The 21227-nt window shown below is 41.9% G+C and overlaps 1 protein-coding gene and 1 non-coding gene across 2 annotated transcripts in view; both read right to left on the bottom strand.

Annotated features, from left to right (window-relative positions):
* Positions 1–315: 315 nt before the first annotated feature.
* LOC115364505 (carbonic anhydrase-related protein 10) overlaps positions 316–21227 on the bottom strand; it is a 94218-nt gene continuing 73306 nt past the window's right edge. The window contains exons 4-9 of the mRNA XM_030059104.1: positions 19567–19752; positions 16706–16801; positions 14397–14469; positions 10609–10763; positions 6963–7137; positions 316–3469 (exon numbers count right to left, since the gene is read on the bottom strand). Coding sequence (XP_029914964.1) covers positions 3447–3469; positions 6963–7137; positions 10609–10763; positions 14397–14469; positions 16706–16801; positions 19567–19752 — 708 coding nt within the window. The 3' untranslated portion in view covers positions 316–3446. The remainder of the gene's footprint in view (positions 3470–6962; positions 7138–10608; positions 10764–14396; positions 14470–16705; positions 16802–19566; positions 19753–21227) is intronic.
* trnar-ucg (transfer RNA arginine (anticodon UCG)) lies at positions 14136–14208 on the bottom strand. Its single transcript has one exon. It is a non-coding gene; the product is annotated as a tRNA-Arg (tRNA).

The following is a 21227-nucleotide window of genomic DNA, read 5'->3' as shown; positions in this document are numbered from 1 at the left end:
CTACATGCAGAACATCATCAGCATTGTCCCTAGTCAAATAGACAAATTAAACTAAATGATAGTGAAGTCAAATTATTCCTCATTTTGCTGAGGACCCCCTGGAAAGACCCCTGGGAGGTCCCTGAGCCTTACTTTGAAAACCCTGCATTCGAGCGCCACGGCTGCATCCGGCTTTATCTCGCGGCGGCGGTGCCTTCCTTCACCAGCTGAGCTCCACAGGACGTCTCACACACCAGCCTGCGCTTCAGTTCCATCTATTTATTACAGTTACATTTTGAAAAACAAATTAACAAATAAATAAATGAACAGACACGGACCGGCATTGTTCCCCAGAGTTCATGAAAAAACGACAAACACAGCAAACCGAGAAAACAATCAAACAAGCAGAGGACGGATGAAGTGCTGTTGAACGGGATCTTAGTTAAAGGCATAGGTCACCCATTTTACAGAATGTCAGAGTTTCATTCCAATTTTGCACATATCCACTTTGGAAAACTACCTGAGATATAGTAGTTAAAAAAAAAAAAAAGAGAGAGATTTATATGCCCTGAAACTTTTGTTTTGTATGTGGGTTTTAATGTGATTCATAACTCGAATAATACCCCATAATGCGCTTTTCGTTCATAACAAGTCAGCTTTGTAAGACTAGGTAGACATTATTTCAAATGGTGGATATCTCGTTTTGGAATGAGACTCTTAAATTAAATTACAGTGTCCGTCTTTCCCCTGCTGGCTGAGCGGTGCGGCAGACTAATGAGAAAATCAACCTTGCACTGTCTCTCTGCTTTGCTCTGCTTGCTGCTCACTGTAATTATTCCATCTCCTATTTGGCCATGATCACTTTTGTACAATTACCACGCATGTAACACTTTTTGCTGTGTCCAGGCTTGTTTTAATACCAGCTGGCAGGCCTGTATTAACACCACTTTTTTGTAATAACTTGTCACATTTTGTAATAAAAACCTTGAACACGAAATGTAATTTTTCATGAATTTTGTAATGCCTTGCAATGGATTTTATTACATACGCTAATGTGGGAGATGGGTGGGGGAAAAGTGAGGGAACTGCTTATAATACACGGCCAGCCCCTCTCCTGCACTCTGTAGACAGACCTCAGATCTTATTATTGCAAAATGTTGGAAAATTTACTACATACTGGATTCAAGGTTTTTATTACAAATGTTGTAAGTTACTGCAAAATGTGTTATGTTATTTTAAAATGAAGGAAAAAGGAATTAAACTTTGGGAAGTTATTAGTAATGCAGCATTATTACATTATTATTATCACATTATTACCGCGTTATTACAACAATGCTGTTTTTTGGGGTCGCTGAAAAGAAGCGCTGCGCTCTGTGTCGCGGGGCAAAGCATGGACCTGTTGCAAAGTGGATTCCATCGCTGCTGTTTTATTAGCTTCTTCAAACTTAATGTGAAATAATGCAAAATGGGTGACCTATCCCTTTAAGCTCTGCACTGTTCCTGTCTGTTTCAGCTCTGTAAAATGTCACTGTGTCTTCTTTCTCCCTGTTTCTTTCCCTTTAACCACATCACCTGAAATCCCCTGTCAAAGTTATCTGCAGTTTACTGGTGTGAAAGTTCTTGATTTAGCATCTGATATCAGTGCCCGGTTGCATAAAGCATCTTAAGTGAAATATTTTCCTCAGTAGTTTGCTTATGATCGCCTTGGGAAAAATATGTTGCACAAACTGAACTTAAGTAAAGTACTGAGTAAATAAGGTGCTATCCTCAAGCGCACTTCAAAGCACTGAGGACTTTCTTAAAGTCTTTTATCCATTGCGTAAGCCTCCTTAGTGATGGCAATGAGGAAAAATACTTGAGTCACAGACCACGGCTGAGTTGTTTTTTTTTCTTGAGGAACGGTATCAAAATGTCCCGATCGCATCTGCGCGAGGTGATATAGCCTACTTTGGGAAATGCCGGAGTGAATATTAAGTTACAGTGTCCGCAAAGCCTGGACTAAAGGCCAAGACACCTCAAACCAACACAAAAGAACTAGCGGCAACAAAAGCCGACTGTTTAGTCGCTCACCGCAGACGGCTTTGTAATCTGGCTCCTCCTAATCGAGAACATGTCTGATAAGAAGTTCCAAATGGCACTGGCACTGTCAGCCCTTGGTCTTTTGGTGGTGGAAGAAGAAAGGAGGAGGCAAAGTTGAAAAATAATCCCATTTCTCTTCTTGTGATAAGCCGCCAACATGGGTTCAACTTGTGCCAACAAACCACAAAACGCAGGGCCAAAGATGCTTACCAATGGCCAAACATTGGCCGATGGCCGACCACCCGCTTGGTGTGTCACGTCCTTAAGTGAAATCAGCTCTGAGCTCCCTAATAATTGTTTTGTCTGTAGTGCTGCTTATTTTTAACCAGGACAACATTAATAAACCAGATATGACACAACTATTACCTAGCAAGTTGTTATTTTTAAGTAGCAGCACAGGTTAATTGGGAATAGATCAACATCACTTTTCCGCTGCGGAATCCGACATCATAATTAGGAAGAGGAAAAAAAAAAAAAAAACAACATACTGAACCCCTCCTCTTCACGTTAATGGGAAACTCACTGCTTTTGGATGCCTTTGCGTATAGCAGGGAGCCAGGTTGTGGCAGTTTCACAACAGTTATCTACTGAGAAATCTGGCCAAAGTTGATACACTGAGGCGGTTATCATGGCATCGAGGCGAAATTTCCAGTGAACCGCTTTTACCTCTCCTCAGGAAATCATTTACGGTGTTCTTAGCAAAAGGAAAAAAAAAACAGCACCTTAAGTGAAATGTTAAGGACAAACATGTAGATGCTTTATGCAACCGCATGCAAAACCTCATATCACACCAGCCTCTCAGCCACTAGCAGTGTCCCTGCGGTCCACAGCTTGAATGGAAACTTTATAAACCATCAGGCTAATGGCTGGAAACTGTCATAAGGGGGTTAGTGCTTAGCCTTCACTAGCCAGGATTTGAATGCGGCGCAGACGTCTGTCCGTCTGGCGGAGGCTAGCCACAGAATAATGCTGAGAGTCCCGCGAACTCGGAATAAAAACACAGTACAGTGTGTGAGGAGTCCTTGCAGTCCTCTTCACAAATCATACTTCACAAAGTGCGACGTGGATCGTCACTGTGCTGGCCCACGGGCGTCGTGATCCACAGCTTTCACAAAGTGTCCTGGATGTTTTCGGGGGCCAGCGCAGTGGATTGTTATTGAGTTAAATCAGTTCAGCTGATTCGGGCTCGGGCTGTTTTCCAGTGTATCACGGCTCTTTTACTTTCCATTCAGTTCGGGTCGATGTGGCTCAATTCAGCAGAGCCATTCAATATCACTTAAGTTCATCTCAGCTCAGTTCAGCTCAGCTTGGTTTGGCAGTGTGAAAAAGACTCGATGGATTCTGCCCTCTCCTCTCGCGGCACGGTAGACTGACATCTTTTAATCTTTCTACTTCAGCAGCCACTGGTTCACTGAGAGGAGACGAGAAGAGAGGGAGAGAGAGAGAGGGAAAAGAAAGGGAAAAGAGAGGAATTTCTTAATTAGCACAGCGATGAGAAGCGGTGTTCGCTGAAAACAAGAAAAGTCAGGCCTGGAGTTTCAGAACTTACAACTGGAAGAGAAACGGTGAGAGGAGTGAAAGAGGCAAAGAGGGGACTTGAAAGCAACCAAGAGTACGTGTGTGTGTGAGAGAGAGTGGGCCTGAGTAAGAAAAGGATAGAGAAAGAATGAGAAGGAGAAAAATACAGTGGATGAGCCAGCAAAGTAGAGAAAGAGAGATAGAAAGAGTCTTAGCCAACTGAGAAATCTATTCGTTTATTTCCCAGTGGGGATCCTCTCATCGACAGAGAGGGCCCTCTACTCTGTCTCTCTATATTTTCTCTCTCTTCTTCTGCCTCTCCACCACATGGTCCACAAGAGATGAAGTCTGAGCAGGAGAGGCTGTCAAATCAATCTGATTGCTGAAAGTCAAACTAAAATACAATATCCAATGACATTTGCCTAGATTTCTAACCCCCCCAAAGAAGGAAGGGTTGATCCTGTGCCTTGAACATCGGCAGCTCAGCATTACACATGGAAGCAACGCCCTCTGTCTCAAACACTGCTCGATACCAGCTCACTTCAAAAAATACACGTTTCAGTGTTTCTGATACCTTCAAGCTATGAATCCTCAGATCTCGGCTTGTTTACTCATAAACCTCCCTCTGATCTCCTCGTATGCGGATGAGTTTTGACGATGTGACATGATGGGAGAGAGTACGTCTCGTCTCTTGATCTATTACTATAAACAGACTCTTCTGTAAGGTGATCATATAGTGGAATCTTTTTATCGCTACACATATTCTGGCATTTAACAATAAAGCATGTTGTTTTATGATGAGCGGCTCTGTGTGTAAATGTAATATAGAAGCTGTGTCTGCTGACTGGGAAGCCAGAGAGCTTAGATCACCTCGAAATAAACTGATAATTAAAGTTCTCCCTTCTTGTATTATGCTCCCTAATATGTCTGACCTTGACTGTATTGACACGTATTTGTGCAATGCTGCAGTGATGACATCAAAACGATAAAAGAACAAATAGGGGATTATGTAGAAAACAAAAACGTGTTGAACAAACCAGAATATGTTTTAATAAGAAGAATAAGGAAAAAAAACATTGAATGAGAAGGTGTGTCCAAAGTTTTGACTGGTACTGTATGTATATGTATATGTATACATACATATACATATACATATACATATACATATACATACACACACGCACATATATATCTATATATCTATCTATATATGTGTATATCTATCTATATCTATCTCTATATATCTATATACATATAGGTATATAGATATAGATAGATATACACACATCTGTATCTATATATATCTATATCTATCTATCTATCTATCTATCTATCTATCTATCTATCTATATATATATAGTTATCTATCTATCTATAGATAGATAGATAGATAGATAGATATACACAAATGCACGCACACACACACACACACACACACACACAGATACAGTATATTTGTGTATGTGAATGTATGTATCTCTCTCAGTGTGTGTGTGTGTTTCAAGACTTTAAGATTTGTTATTTGGCTATTTTCTTCTCTGTATACATCCTTCCTATAAATTCTCTCCACACTCTCTTTTCTCTTGTCTTCCTGGAAAATTCAGCGAGTGTGTTGGCTCAAAGTGATTTCACACAACTCAGCGATACCATTGCCGTTCATGTTCTTTGACCTTGAGCTATGGAAACTCCTGCAGGGTTTTCTGTGCAGTAATGAGACGCTATCAAAAGAAAGAGGAGGCCGAGAAATCCATCTGACGTTGTGGAAAACACGTTGGGCCGGACCGGATCGATAGCGAACATGTTCAAAGCGTGGAGAGGAAGAGGCGCAGTATTTCTTCAAGGACTCCTACGCTGCTCTGGGTAACACTTCCACGTGTTGTTACGCCAGCCATCTCTGATGCTCACCCACATTTATATCCACAGTAACACAGAATACACTCTCAGTCTCAGAGCGTGCACACACCAATTTCATCTTTGTATGCCTCTCACTCTTGTTTTGCTCCCGAGAGTTCACTGTCCACATCACTCGCTCCCTCTCAGGCGCCTTTTTTGAAAAGTTACAAAAGACGTGGCTGTGCTCAGTTAGCCATCCTTCACTGGGAAAAAAAAAAAAAACAACTTTAATAATCATCTACTCCTCCAGTCCTTATGAGGTGTGCTCACTGCTAATCTTTACAACTACAAGCCAAACACTAACCTAAACCAAATCTGGCAGCTCTGCCCACCAAAAATGAAGAGCAGATATGCACACTGGAGCTTCAACAGAGAGCACAGGCCCTGCAAATGGTTAAGATTTAGTTGTAATTTGACTTGAATTTGCCATGATAACATGCTGTGGCATTGCGTAGATGTTCGGTGCAAGGTGAAGCTATGACTATGACAAAGTGGCCTATGCTGGTCTGAGCATTTATAGCTCTGCATTGGAAGGTCTGTGCCACATGGAGCTGTTCTCTGAAACACTGGGCAGCAGAGTTACGACTTTATTAATTCGGCGCTAATGAAGCACAGATAAAGGTTGAGCCAGTCTCTGTTTGAGCTAACTTCTATCTGTTAGCGCTCCCTGCTGCAGAGACAACACTATAGGCAAAAAACAAATCACTGGCAGAGCTTGTACGACGTCATCTTCCTTCATTAGGGCATCTTTGGTTGAGGTCAGTCTTCCCAGGCTGGGTTCCACAATGCCACATGGTCTCTACTTTCTCTCAGTAGGCTGCCATTGACAATTTTGACCAGGTACAGGCAGACAAATGCACTAGCTTATTCAAAGCGTTTACATACATCAGATGACCTGTTCTGATGAGCTTCCTTTCCTACGGTTTATTGGTGAGCAACTCTGGCTCTCTCCGGAAATCGTTTCCAACTAACAGTTCTATTAAGCTGGAAGAATGGAGCTCAAATTCTATCTCAAACAAGAATCTCACAATACTGGAACAGGCACTCTCCTGTGAATCTATTGCTAAAACATTATCTAATCTGTTGTTGAAATAGTATGTGTGTGTGCCAGCAAACTCAAGTTCCTGTTTGGCAGAACAGGGCTTTTTAATCTTTCTGTTAAGCAACATCTTGTGCCATCACTGACTCAGTGATAGATTGAATTTATCTATGAACTGATAGTTCATAGACAAATTCTATCCATCTATCCATCTATCAATCTGTCTATCTCTCTATAACTGAAAAGTAAGGGAAACCCTGGATTTCAGCTTTAGATACTTTTGGAGGTTAATGAATCTTGACTGCTTACATGTACATGTGTACTGTAATCTACTGTTTGATATCACAAGTGGATCACAAAATCAGTACACAAACAAACAAACACCTCTCCCTGTTCCCTGAAGCTAGTTTTTGATAAATGATTGAAATAATGAGTAGTTGGCAGTGGACTGTACCCCTGTACTGTGGCCGCAGGGCTCGGTTGTTGGGGCAGTCGCGGCCTTGCTTGCTGAAGTTGATGTTGGTCCGGATGCAGCGCTGCAGCAGAGGCTGTGTGGGCCGCGTGTTGTCGCTCATGCTTAAGAAGATCTTGTAGGGCTCGTTCTGGCTGAGGAGACGCAGAGAGTGCATCTGTGGAGGGAGGAGGAGGGGGGGCGGTAGAGAGGGAGTCAAACCAAAGTGGGAAAGTAGTAAAGACAGGGAGAGTTCAGCTCAGTTCAAATCACTGCAGCTCTTAGTTTTCAGATGTGTTTTTACTGGACAGATCAAAGTAGAGAGAGATAGAAGACGTGTGACAAAAGCCCCTGGCAAGATTCAAACCCAGGACTTCACATTTACGCAGTACGCGCCTTAGAGTGCTGGACCAACAGGATACCCCAGCTCAGTTTGGGTTATTTTAGTTCACTTCAGTTCAGTTTGCTCCACTTAGATCATTTTCACACCTAAAGTCTGTGAGCTTTGGTTCAACTCACTGGAATAGTTGGTACTTTGTTCAGTTGGTTTGGTTTGCTTTCACTCTGCAACAAAATCAAATGAACCAAAATGTATCAATAAAAGCTACATGGAGGCTATTAGCCAATCATTGGTCAAAGTCTATACAGGCTATAGGCTGAGAGGTGGAGAGAGGAAATGTTTTCTTAGGGAATAGTTTAATTCCTGTCTTACTTTATTGTACAAACACATTTGGCCCATACAATGTCCAATAGGAGTTTGGAGCACCATCGGCAGCTTGGTTTGTGCCATACACCGAGAGCCCAGTGAATTTCCTTGTTGCTCCACATCAGCCCTAACGACCATCTGATAATGCCACCAGGTTGCTTCTTCCATGTGTATATGAGTGAGCTCATGAGGTGCAGTCGAGCTGGGTGCGGGATCTCCTTCAGCCCAAAACACACAATGCCTACGGTAGTTGGGTCAGATGGAGGTTGGGTCATGTTCCCACCACAAACAAACCGCTCCAGCATTTGTAACCATATGGAGACCACCTCCTCAACAGGATCCCGGTCTAGTTGTTTAGGTCCACACCTGTGGGCAGTTCCTGTATTCACATTTACCCAAATGAGGCAGGGGGTGAGCGCACCAGAGTTCATTTGCGAAGTTTCATGCAATTCATTTCAGTTGTCTAAGGTCGCTTTCACACCTGCTGTGTTTAATCCAGTTGAATCAAACCCTGATGTGTTTACCCTTTGGCACAAGTCATTTGGGTTGGTCAGCAGGGCCTAATCGAACCCTGGTGTGCACCATATATTCAAACTGTCTCGGACTGGGTTCCAAACGTACTCTGAAGAAGTTTATTAATAATGAGAAAGGTTACCAAACCTCACCAAAGCTGAAAACTGTGGGTTAAGAAACTAATTTATGACCTGCTACAATTGGTTGCTGTCCTTGGTAAGCCAGTCATGAAGTCACGCTGTAGCGTCTCCAGCCTTATCCATCATCTCCGGACTCTGACGGCAGCGTGTCAGACTCGCATCATCACCCACTGATCGGAGTCATATCAGTTTCTTCCGTTCCAGTTCTTTAATCTCACTTTGATGTGCAGACAAAGGAGGATGAGGTTCAGGACGTTCTTGTTTTATGAAAAGAATTTTTTGCTTTTATGCACTTTCTTCTCTGACCAAAAAGAAGTGGGCATGTTACTTTGATTTGAGCCATAGACCATATTCAAACGGCGGCCATTTTCCTTTGACGTCAATGCTCAAATCAAATTCAATAATTATGTTGTACAGCTGTATTGCAGTTTGTGTCTTTTATAAACGTAGGGAATCTGGCAAAATGTTATTGTTTCACCGCTTCCTAATTGATCAGCAACTGAGAAAACAATGGAGAGTGAAAATCTGGAGGGGCATTGGGCCATATTTCAGGGTAAACAACATATTTGATCACCCATTCGCTTCTGTTAGAAAACAGCATCGGGACGCCGTGAAATGATAATGTTTTGTTTTGATTCCCCACATTTATACAATGTGCAACCTGGCACACAGCAGGACAGCTGAATTACAGCATTTGAGCTTCCCACCCTGAGAGTGACGTCAGGGCCACCGTGTGAAAGCCAACCAAACTATATTTTAAAAGTATCAAATGCCTTGGTACCTTGTGACATGCAAACGGACTGTTACAAATGAAGGCAACCTAAAGAAATTCATTTCATTTCATTGCAGTTCAACTCAGTTCAGTTCACTTCAATTTGGTCCAATTTAGGAGGCTATGATATGTGCCTCGTTTAGTCTGGTTAAAGAAAAACCTGGAGAGTTTTCCCTTTTGGTGTGGTTGGGCACTCAGGTACCAAAACAAACCGCACAAGACCCTGTTGAGGAGACGGTCTCTAATCCTGACCAATGAGCAGGCTCCTACATGGCGTTTGTTGGTACGTTTTGATTGGTTTGAATTTTTCGTCATGTGAAACCAAACCAAACCAAATGAACACCGCAACAAAGTATCAGCTGTTCAACGGATTTGAACCAAAAACTGGAATCCAAGTGTGAAAATGCCCTTAGCTCAGTTCAGGTTCTCAGTTAAGTTCAGTTCATTTTGCAGCGTTACCATTACAAGACGGTGAAGTTTTCATGATGTAGCAGTATGCGTTGCACCGAGAACTAGCAAAGCCTGTTTGGAAGGAGATGGATGAGAGGACTGTCTGTGGGTGAAGAAGAAAGTGACGGAAAGACAAAGAAAGAAAGGGAGAGGAGGTAGGAGAGAAACGAAAGGCCGAGATGAAGATGAACGAGGGAGGAGAGGAAACGAGGCAGAGGAGGCGCGATCAGAAGGCAGAAAAGGTAGGGAGACAGAGATGGAGTGAAAGATGACAGAAAAGTGAGAACAAAGGAACGAGTGAGTAAGCGGGTGAGTAAATAACGGTGTGAGTAAGTAGCAGATGGCGTGTGGGAGTTCATTGCAGTGTTGTAACGTATTTTACTCCACTGTAATGCTTCATGTCCCAATTCAAAGAACAGGGTTTAGATCAGATTCGTGCAGGTGTTTTTTTTCTGTGACATCAAGAGGCCTTTGGTCTGGATCCAGGCAGGACCAGTTGTAATATGTTTGCAGTCAGATCAATGTGGCTGAATCAGGGCTTTTCTGACACAAAATATACCATTTATTCCCCCTGAAATACACCGACCAGCTTAAAGCAACGACACCTTTTCAACATCACCTATTAAATCCACTTCATTCATAAAAAGATAGACGGCAGGAGGGTAGGACGATTTTTCAAGCCTTGACGCAACTGAGACATTCACAAGATTACATCTCCCACTTCCAGCTGATGGGGAGGCAATTTACATATTCAGAGGGCAGCGGTGAAATTTTGTACTGTATGTCATTGTATCACTGTCACCACCCAGCCTCTTTCATATGAGCCACTTAGGGAAAAGCAGATGCTTTCAGATATAGTTTGTGAAGTCTTCATTTGCAATGCAAAGCTGTTAGCGGCTGTGCATGGGCGAGGAAATCACAAATTGCAATTCTGCACAATCAACAGAATGTAGTGTTGTTGCACCGCATTACTTTGATACTTAGTGTTTTACTTGCACACATGGTGATGCACACAAAAGCATAAGGGAAACCCTCACACACATACACATTCGTACTATATGCATATACCTGCATCTGTGTGACGTAGACAGGCTTGTTGATGAGGATCCATGTGGACGTCTCGTAGCAGGGAGGGATGGTGATAGAGCCCTCGTAAGTGATGTAACGCGTGGTGTCAGGATACAAGTCGGCTATGTTCAGGCCCATCAGTAGAAACGCGTCGTCTAGAGGGAGAGAGCGAGAGGGAGAGAGAGAGAAACTGAGAGAGATGTGGAGTGTTGTGTGAAAGTACAAGTCCGCTGTGTTCAGACCCATTAACAGGAACACAGTCAAAAGAAACAAGGAAGAAGAAAAGAGAGATGAATGTGCGTGTCTTTGTGAGTGTGTGAGTGTGTGTGAGCGCTGCACAAAAAACATCATCTGGAAGTAGAGGAGAAATTTGCATGTGAACAAGAAGGAAATGTCCTATATAAAGAGAAGTCTGTGTGTGTGTGTGTGTGGCTGATGTTGTGTGCTGCGGCAGGAAACAGTGTGCTATAGTCAGCCCCATTAATGGGAGCGCATTACTGTAGGCAGAGGGCACAGAGATGAGATTAGTGTGTGAGATTTTATATTTTTATACTGTCTAACTGACACATATTACCTTATTAGTGAATGGGTATGTATTCTGCTTTTGCTGTGCGCATGTGTGTGTGTGTGTGTGTGTGTGTGGGCGGGCGATGTAGCACACTGTGTCGGGGTATAAATCTATAATGCTTGGACTGATTAATAGGAAAGTGTTGCGTAACAAAAAAAAAAAAAAAACATGAATAGGCGGAAGCAGAGAAAGAAAGTTTGTGTGTGTGTGTGTGTGTGTGTAGCTGATGCAGTGCAATGTGTGAGTGTGTAGCTCCACTATGTTTAGACCCATTAACAGGAAGAAATCCTCTAGAGGGATGCACATCCTCACAGAAGAGGTTGGAAAACAGATTTTGGCAATGTAGCGCTGGTTTTGTGTAATTAGGAGGTGTGTGTGTGTGTGTGTGAGAGAGAGAGAGGGAGAGAGCATGCGTGCATGTGTGCGTGCATAAAGGTATAGATCTGCAATGTTCAGACCCATTCAAAGGTACTCGTTGTCCAGCAAAAGAATGTAATTGAGTGTGTGTGTGTGTGTGTTTGCACTCATTAACAGGCACACACTGTCAAAAGCGTAGGGGCATCTGGAATGAAAGGAACGCGTAGGTGACTTGCTTTTCAGAGGCCACGTTATGAGACAGACTTTAATTATGAAAGTGTGGAGATAAAAATTGACCAATTTCACCAGAGGGTTCAGAGCACAGGACAGAGTGTGAAGTTACCTCTCTTGGCAAACAAGAAACCCTGCTAAAGATAAAGGTGCTGAGAGAGAGATTTGACCCTCCCCACAGTGCAACATGACCACAATATACATGATCTGTGGTTGCTGATTACTTGCCTGTTGTGAAAATGTCCATTTCAGGCTGCCATAGGCTACACTATGCCATATCTCACATCATACCACGGTCTGGATGTTTTGCTGCAGTTCTAAAGTCATAAACCAAGCGATTAAACTATAGCAAAAAACTATAGCAACAGGGAGGTAAACCCTGTTAAAATTGGGGATTTTCTTATTTAGTATTACGCTACGCTAGCTTCATCAACCACCAAGATCTAGGAGTTCCAAAAAGTCAATAACTGTGATAAAACGAAGGTTTATGGACTTCATTTTCAACACTAATACAGCACATTCTAGCAGGGCTGGGTGGGCAGTTCCCTGTAGGGTAACTCATCCTGCAAAGACATGCTGGGGGGTGGGGGGTGGGGTCAAGTTTGGGGGGGGTTTGTCGCAAGGAATCCCCTCTGAAAAGATTTTGTTTTATTAGGTACGGAGATGACCAAAGTCAGTATAATCCATGATACAACCAGTATTAGTACAGATCACAGGCAAAATGGATGTTTTCATACATTTTCTTTTTATTCCAGAAAATGTCATTAAGATGAAATTGACTCATCCCTCCTTTTGCTGGAGACCTCCAGAAACCTTCTCAGGTACCGCCGGTGGTCCCCGGACCCCAGTTTGAAAACCACTGGTGCAGGCCACAGCTATAAGCCGTGGCATGTACCTGTGGCAAGGTACAGGTGGCTCCTCACCTCTTTGGACATGAGCAAACCTTAAAAATACACCTTGTTGTAGATTATTCTTTATGTGCCTCTTCAGTATGCATTTTTAATAGAAACTATGTCATGTGGCCCATTGTCTGTGCTATCTAGTATATAGAAAGAGGTGTGAAATCTGAATTTTTCACATTTGGTTATGAATCCTTAAGTAATGTTACACTAGACATTACACTAAATGGTAGACAGCCATTCAGGCAGCAGAGGAGAAGAAATTTAGACACTAACGCCCGACGATTCAGGGGAGAGAGGAGGTGTAACTCAGGTCTAAGTGAGTGAAAGGAGATGAAGCTGTCCAGAGTAGACCTCATGTGTAAAACTAATGTTTGCTATTCATACTGTGGACAGAACTCTGTTACTTTATTATAACAAGAAAATTCATGCCTTTCATATATGACACAGAAGACAGTTTTGCACCGAAACGTTTACCAACTCAGCCATTCAAACACCACAGGGCTACGTTATCAATTCACAACCAGAGGATGTTAATCAGACATCATTCCACACGTGTTGCTTCATTAAGTTTCAGCACCGAGGCATCCTTATTTTTTCCAGAAATATCCGTTCCCTTCTCGGCTACCGTTTTGTGTTTACAGTGCAACTTAAGAGCCGATCAGAGACCTGTTTGATGGAGAGCCATGGTTTTGCTTTGATTTTACTGACTTGTGGTCAGAGAGAGGCTACGGTGATCAGATAGGACAAAGTTCAGATACCATCAACTGAGCCATGGTTCATCTTCTCAAGTCACAAAACTAGTGTAGCAAGCAAAGTGTTTGGGAGGAATGTGGCTGCTTGTTAAATCACCTTTCCCTCAGTGAAACACAGACTGCAGATGCTCGCACGGCGTAATGTTCAGCATGTTGCTCAAGAGCACTTCGACAAGTACAGTCCTTTCCCAAATGAAGCCCCCCCCCCCCTCCCCAGCCCCACTACACCACTTCACTACAGAGTGACACTCACCACTCCACATAAAATCACGCTCGCAGCTGCGGAAGGAGCTTCTGGATTGTGCAACATCCCCGAGATATACTTTGTCTCCAAAATCTGCGAGTCATTTGAACTTAGGACAAAATGACATTTAAAAACCACACACTCCATGGTTTTAAATGTCATTCCTTGATGCTTAAAGCCAAGTGAAAAGGCTGGGTCTATTAAAAAATTAGAACAATATTTGACAAGGGAAAGTTAGCAAGACACAACCTGCATTTGTATGTTTCCTCTGTTGTTCTGCATGTGTTCTTTCTATGTCAAATATTGTGAGTTAGAGTTAGAGTTAGAGTTTTACCATGTGCATCAACTGGCTGTTCATTGGCTTGGAACAGCCTTCAACATGGCGAGAAGTTCATGCATCGACGTAAATGGTGATGGGTGGATTCAGATAGAGCCGCTGCCGGTACAGAAATTGATCCTTTCCTGCCAAAACTCAACCACGAAGGGACTCGAACCCTCAATCTTCTGATCCGAAGTCAGACGCCTTATCCATTAGGCCACGTGGTCTCAGTGAGCCACCATGAACATTTAATATGTGATGAAACATTGGCAACAAATGACCTTTAAATAAAAGTAGAATAGACATGCGGTAGGTGAATAGAAAGGCTTAGAGGGAAGACATTGGAAGAGATTAGCTTGTGTGTGTCTGTGTGTCTGTGTGTGTGTGTGTGTGTGTGGGTGCCTGCGTGTCTTACGTTTGTAGTTGATTCTGGTGATGGTGTCTCTATTGAGCATGCGGTTGAGGAAGGCATTGGAGTTCTCCGAGAGCTGAGAGAGAGAGAGAGAGAGAGAGAGAGCGATGATGAAATATTCATCACAAATCACAGTACAACACACACACACACACACACACACACTTACAATGCAGTAAAACAGATACATGAGCAACAACAGTGAGCTATTTTTTTCTCTTTACAGGCATTGATATAATGATCCATACTGCAAAGCTGACACTATTATTTTGCCTCATGTTCATATTATTTTCTATAAATCCATTTATATCCATACACGCAGGATTTGTGAGGCAGTCATCATGCCCACGCAAACACATAGCTGAAAGCAAGTATATCTTCGGCTTTACAGTACACTCCACCGCTGGTGCCCCGCTGGCTTGGTGCATGATGGGGAAATGCAAGTGGTGGCAGAGTGGGGTTTGTACGTTCTGGTTTGAGGTCGGTGCTAAAGGAAAGGTCATGAAGCCATATCAGATACCAGGTTTTGTTCTCTGGGGAGCATGAATGTGCTTTCCAAATTTCAAACCAAATGTTTGGCCTAAAGGTGGCGCTAGAGGAAAGGTCATAGGGTTAGCACAATCAAGAGGAATCCTCCTTTGGGGAGTACGAATGCACTCAGGAAATATCACGGCAGCCAACACGCAAAGCTGACATTTTGGCCTGAGAGCGGTGCTAGTGAAAAGGCCATGAGGTCACCAGGACGGACAGGGTTCACCCTCCAGGGAGCATGAATGTGCTCGTCCGTTTTCATGATAAATGGGCCCAATACATTTCAATACATGTTAAGCGTTGAACAGATGGACATACAGACACATGGAGACATGGACTGACATGGCAATCCTTAGACCCCATCTGTTAGTGAGGCATACAGACAGATTAAATAAGCAGCATTTAGCGGTAAAAAGAAAAAAAGAAAAGAATAAACACACCAACATAAACACACAAATAAAAAAACACAAAAATAAAACTGAGCCAATCAATAACTAACTAACCCAAATAAATACACACATAAAAGTTAAAGTAATTATTCAGATAAATAAATGTATGTTCTAGCAATTTTACGTACATGCAGACCAGAAACCTGACATGAATCAACTGATGTCTCAAAATATGAATGAAATTAATTAATAAACATTCAAATCTGTTTCAAAATAAACAAAATCTGATATATCTGATATCTAACAATAAATGAATAAATATGTACATATTACATATATTGCATGTTGGATTGTTTGTTCTTTTATTTATGGAAAGTCTGGGGCTCCATACTGCTACACCACATATTCTATTCCACTGATCTTCAGGCCAACGTTACACATGAAACCTTTTCATGCAGTTTGGTCGTATGGAACTCAGTTTCATCAGGGTTGCATTGTGTACCAGCTAGGGCTGTCAAAGTTAACACGTTAACACGTGATTCATTTGAGCACCATAATATATTATTAAAAAAAAATAATGGCAAATCAATGCAGTGTTTGACCCTTAACCCCACATACACACAAGACACAGCGCATGCTTGGGGATCAATAAAATGTTTCTGGTTCTGAGCTGCTGAATACAGATTAACAGATAAAATGCATGACAAGACAACCAGTAACCCACTAGATGGCAAGTTTTCCTACAAGAAACTTCCCGATGCATCTCTGGACAGCAATAAAGTCATATGGACAAACTGCCACATTGAAATGTCCCCATCAGCTAAACCCAGACTTCATGGTTTTGACTCGTTCTGTTCTGTTGGGTTTCCTAACTCCTTTGTTCTGGAGACTAGAGAATCTAGAGACAGCTGCTAACATGGACTGTACACAAGGAAATTTGCCTGACTGAATGTTTTGAAGGCGAATCAATTTCATGTAATTAGTCCTTTCGACAGAGGAAGGTTTGCCAACTGCGTTTAGTATGGTGCAACATTAATCAACTGTAATCACAGATGGTTAATCTTGTTCACTTGTTTGATGTTAATGGTGATCGTCAGAGAAGCCAACACTTAAAAATATGATCAACTTGCAATAATAACAAACAACTGTAGACAAACTAACTCATTACTACCCTGAAACCTAGATCACAGACCAAGCTCTAATCTCATTGGTTACCGCATGTAGTTTTGATTGCATTTGAAATGCTAGTAGCCACCCATAAAGGCGACCAGGTTGCATTTATGAGTTGCACTATTTGACTGTGTGAATTTCATTTTCAGGAGACAGAAGACAGTGGACAGAGAGGTGAGCGGGGTGCCTCGCTGTGTTCAGCTCGAGGTTGAATATGCTGACCTTTATGAAGATGGAGACCACAGCGATGCCATGAGGACTCTTGGCTGCCTCACTGTAGTTGGCATACAGATCCTGGTTATAATGGATCAACTGAACCTGAGAGAGAGAGAGAAACAGAGAGAGAGAGAGCAGTATTAGTAGCAGCTTAGAGTGTTGCGTTAATCTTGCTGATTAATGGGCAGTTTCAGTGTGACTGGATGACTGGATGAGTGTGACTTTTTTTTATTGCCTGACTGTTTTACATTACTGTAGATTCTTTGGCTGTCTTTTATTGTATTACGTCCTATTTATTTATCATCTTAGTGGTTTTATGAGTAAATCGTATGAATCAAATGCTCTCTAAATATTATTCCCAGTTATTCCCAGTAACCAGGGCATACCAACTTTAAATCACAATTCTGTAAAATCTAGCTATTTTTTGTTTGATTTTACATACCATGGTCTATCATGAATGTGAAATGGTGACTGGGACTTAAAAATGTAAAATATTGTGTCCTGACATCTGCATCCTGCTGCAGCTTTGGAAATCATGGTTGTTGGCTCCTTGATCACAATGATCAATTATCGACTAAATTAGGATTCTCTAGAGCTTTTTGTTCTCTGCTGCTTGGAGTGAATAAGAGGTATGGCAAAGCTAATGAAAAAATATCTTTCAAGCTGAAGTACATGAAGAACTTTTTTGGTCTCATCCATGGAGACTGCAGAGGCTCATAATACAGCATCAATTTGCATTTGATGCTTGCTGAAGGGCAAAGGCTCTATTCATATCATTCCATTGGACCACACAAGCACAGAAAAATCTTGCCAGTGCACAGGACGTGACACATTACGTAGCACTGCATCTAATGGAAATGAAACCTTGCGGCGTATACATGTAAAAACTGTAACGGAAAATGAAAAATTTAAAGAGCAACAACTCAAATCAGTGTAGCAGTCTCAATGAGCGAAGAAAAAAAAAAATGCAGCTTTGCTGTTGTCAACTTGGCAACTGGGTCAGTATATTTAGCAACTTCAGAACACCCCAGTGACTTTATTTCTTATAAATGACTGTCAACAAATCTAACAACTTCTTTCAAACATAGAGAACAATGTTGACTCTGAAGGAATTTGGTGACAAATCTGTTTCAATAAATGGCTCCACTTTATTGTGTAGTCCAAAGGATTATGGATGATCAGGTTGCTTCCCTATACAGTCTAGCCCTGCCACCTCTGCTAACAGCTAACAGGGCTGAGGCAATTACACTGATACTCAAATTAGTGTAAAACATCATCTGGCATCCTCTAGGTAATTTTTGACAAGCCAGTCCCTTCATTGGACCTCATCATTTTCAAAGCATGAATTAACTGACTGGAAAACCTGAATGTAAAAGAAGCCCGCACATTCAACCTAACCCTTGGCAACATAAGACCCTGGGAGCATACGACCTAGGAATATAAGAACATGGAAATCTAGGAACATATGATCTTGGGAATACCTAAATCTAGGAACATAGAACCTTGGGAATATAAGACCTTGGAAACATAGAAATCTAGGAACATAGGACCTTGGGAACACAGGTCCCTGGGAATATACTGTATATACTGACTGTATGTCATGTTCATATTATGTGCCCTATAAATCTGGGAAACACAGGGCCCTGGGAGCATAGGATTGACTCCCCTAAATAGTATGAATAAATTGAACTCAGAAGGTTAGCTAAGCTTACATAACTTCCCTTGACTAATTTGATCTCTGATTTGATCTCTAATTGGCTTAATAATCTGAGCTAATGCACCACCTGTCTTGCGTTTTGCCTTGCTCACTTGACTTCAGTCTTAAGTCTACTTAACCAGAAAAAAATTTCTCTTTACCCCATTGATGTTAGTCAACCAATGAGATTCCTTCTGCCTCTAGAGCAGCTCTGCCTTTGAAAAATGTTTGTAAAATTAAAACCCCAATCTGCCATAATGTGGGAGAGCAGCATCTCAAAAGTTTTTAGCTTCTCTGAGAGCTTTAACACCTCAGTCTGTCTCTGTGGACAGATTCTATTTACAAAGTCAAAACATACTATTTTGATCACTGTCTATTTAAAGATAGAAAAGTACAGGTAGCCCACTCTCCACAGAGCCCCAGACTCCACAGAGGGAAGATAATACTCTCTTTTCCTGGTTTGGCATCCAGTTTAAAATTTACTTCGCAGTGGGTAACAAGCTTTGATAAGATTGCTCACATTTGAAAAGGTTACCCCTTAATGGGAGATGACTGTTTCAGAATAACTTAGTGCATGTGAGTGTGTCTCGGTGTGTGCATGTGTCTTTGTGTAGTGAGAGTGTTTGTTCCATTTGTCTGTATTATGCATGTGTGTTCATTCATTAAGATGATATAACCACGTAGTCATTTATCATGATTAACTTGCTGGATTTTCTGTCAAGCCAACAGCAATTATGTTATTAGCATATTAGTATGCATATTGCTGCTGTTGAGATATGCATGTTTATGTTTGTGTGTGTCAGTGTGTGCGTGCATGCATCCCCATCTGTGGTTGTATACATATGCCTGCAAATGTTAATACATATATTTCTATGCTTTTTTTATGTATTCCCATCTTTGTCTCTGTCTGTCTGGCTTCCTGTTGTCAGTTGTTTTCATTCCTGACATGTTAACACAACCAGCTTCCCCAACCGCTGTTTGCATGTGTGAACCAAATTATACTGGAGTGTCAATCTCCTCCATGTTTTTGAGTCAGTTCAAGTTATTTAGAGGCCTTAAAAATTGTTAAAGGGATTTATAATATACAAAAATGACCCCCTGAACCATGACCCCAAACCCCCCCCAGAAGCCAACAGGGGGGACAAACCGAATAAATCTTCTGGTCTCTCACCTCTCCAGGAAAGCCCTGTCCATTGAGGAGATGCTCTGAGCCCTGGGCGTCTTCACTCCCAAAATGGAGGCGGACTTCTTCCAGCCGGTAGCTGTAGCCCAGCGGCCCCCCCGAGATGTTCACCAGGTGGGCCTTGTCTGGCCGAAGGGACACATGCTTTCCCGTGTTGTACATGGTACCTCCCATCTACAATGGAGGAGAGAGAAAGGGAAGGTTACACGAGTGCTGCCACGATGACTGAAATTTCAGTTCTACTTCATTACCGCGGCAAATGATTGAATTCAATATTGAATCTTTTTGTTTGAGTAAATGTGCTCTGCAAGCGGAAAATCCATTTCGACATCAGCACTGGAGGGAGTATACATTTAGATGGTACATGGATCACTTAAATGAAGAAGAAGCAGGTCAGATTGGAACAGACAGAGCTGCAGTCTGGCTCTCAGTGGTGCACGACTCCCAGATATCTGGAGTGGATTTCAACCCTGTTGGTCTCGAGAGCTGACTCCCTTACTCAGATCAAACAGGAGGAAGCTAGGTTTGAGAGCGGTTCTCATCCAGGGGGCCATGGTCTAGAAAGGGCCCTCAGAGAGATGTTTCGGGGGTATAGCAATGGAACACACCAATTATCAAACATCACAACAATTTAACAAAATAAATGAATGCATACCAGTCCGCTCACTTTGGCATGATAATATCTTTTCGCCACTGAATCAAAAATTTCCTTTAAAATGCACCAAACAGGAAGTGCCTTGCATAGCCTAGGCCCAGCTGTACCGTCATTTCATTTTGCTGTCCAGTATATTCTAGGCTATTATTCCCAATTTTGCTGCAAAATGGAAAGAAAAACTGAATGGACAAGTTTTTAATCGGTCCAGGCCCAGCAAAGCAAGACTCGGCTCATCCAGACACGCAGACTGATCAACCAGAAACTCCCGACACTTGAAGTGCCGGTGAAAGGGCACCAGGCCCAAACCCAAAGCATGATGGTGAGGCCAACGCAAGTAACAAAAAGGCTAAAAGGAGAGAAATTTTACTCTAGTGCTGAAAATACAATAGCTACTTTAATTATGGCTTCATATTATTTCTCGGGAACAAAAGGCTCTGCAGCTCCACCATCATGTGTTATCTGTCCTCAAGTGCGACGCTCAATGCTCAAATGAGTGTTTGAGGACTGACTGAGTAGCTTTTCTAACTCAGGCATTAAATTATCCACTATTACATATTCATTTCACTTAGATTTTTTAGTCTTGAGGACATTTTAATTTTCAAAAGTTATAGTAAACCAGTGCAATGGTAGTTGCAACAGAAACTTTAATCTTGCTGAACTTCCTGAGCTTTTTTCATGCGTTTTAATTTGTTTGGGGTAACGTTTGAAAAGTAATATTAAACCTATGTACCTACGTATGTAATGGCTCTTGCAAAAGGCAGTTTTATTTTATGAAGCACATCTTTTTTTTAATGTTTATTCAGTATTTGTGTCATGTTTAAAAAGCAATGGTGAAGCAATATACTGACACTAACAGCAAATGCTTCACTTTTAATAAAATATGTATTTTTTTGAAAGCAGGCCCTTTTTGTCAACCTTGTAGTAAAAATAAAGGAGGAAAAATATGTCTTGTGTCAAGGGAACCTGAAAAATTTCTTGGGCACAGGGGAGTAAA

Source organism: Myripristis murdjan, chromosome 8 (genome assembly GCF_902150065.1).
Source record: "Myripristis murdjan chromosome 8, fMyrMur1.1, whole genome shotgun sequence".
NCBI classification, from domain to species: domain Eukaryota; kingdom Metazoa; phylum Chordata; class Actinopteri; order Holocentriformes; family Holocentridae; genus Myripristis; species Myripristis murdjan.
Note: the sequence above shows the minus strand (reverse complement) of the source record. Positions and strands in the feature narration are given on the sequence as shown.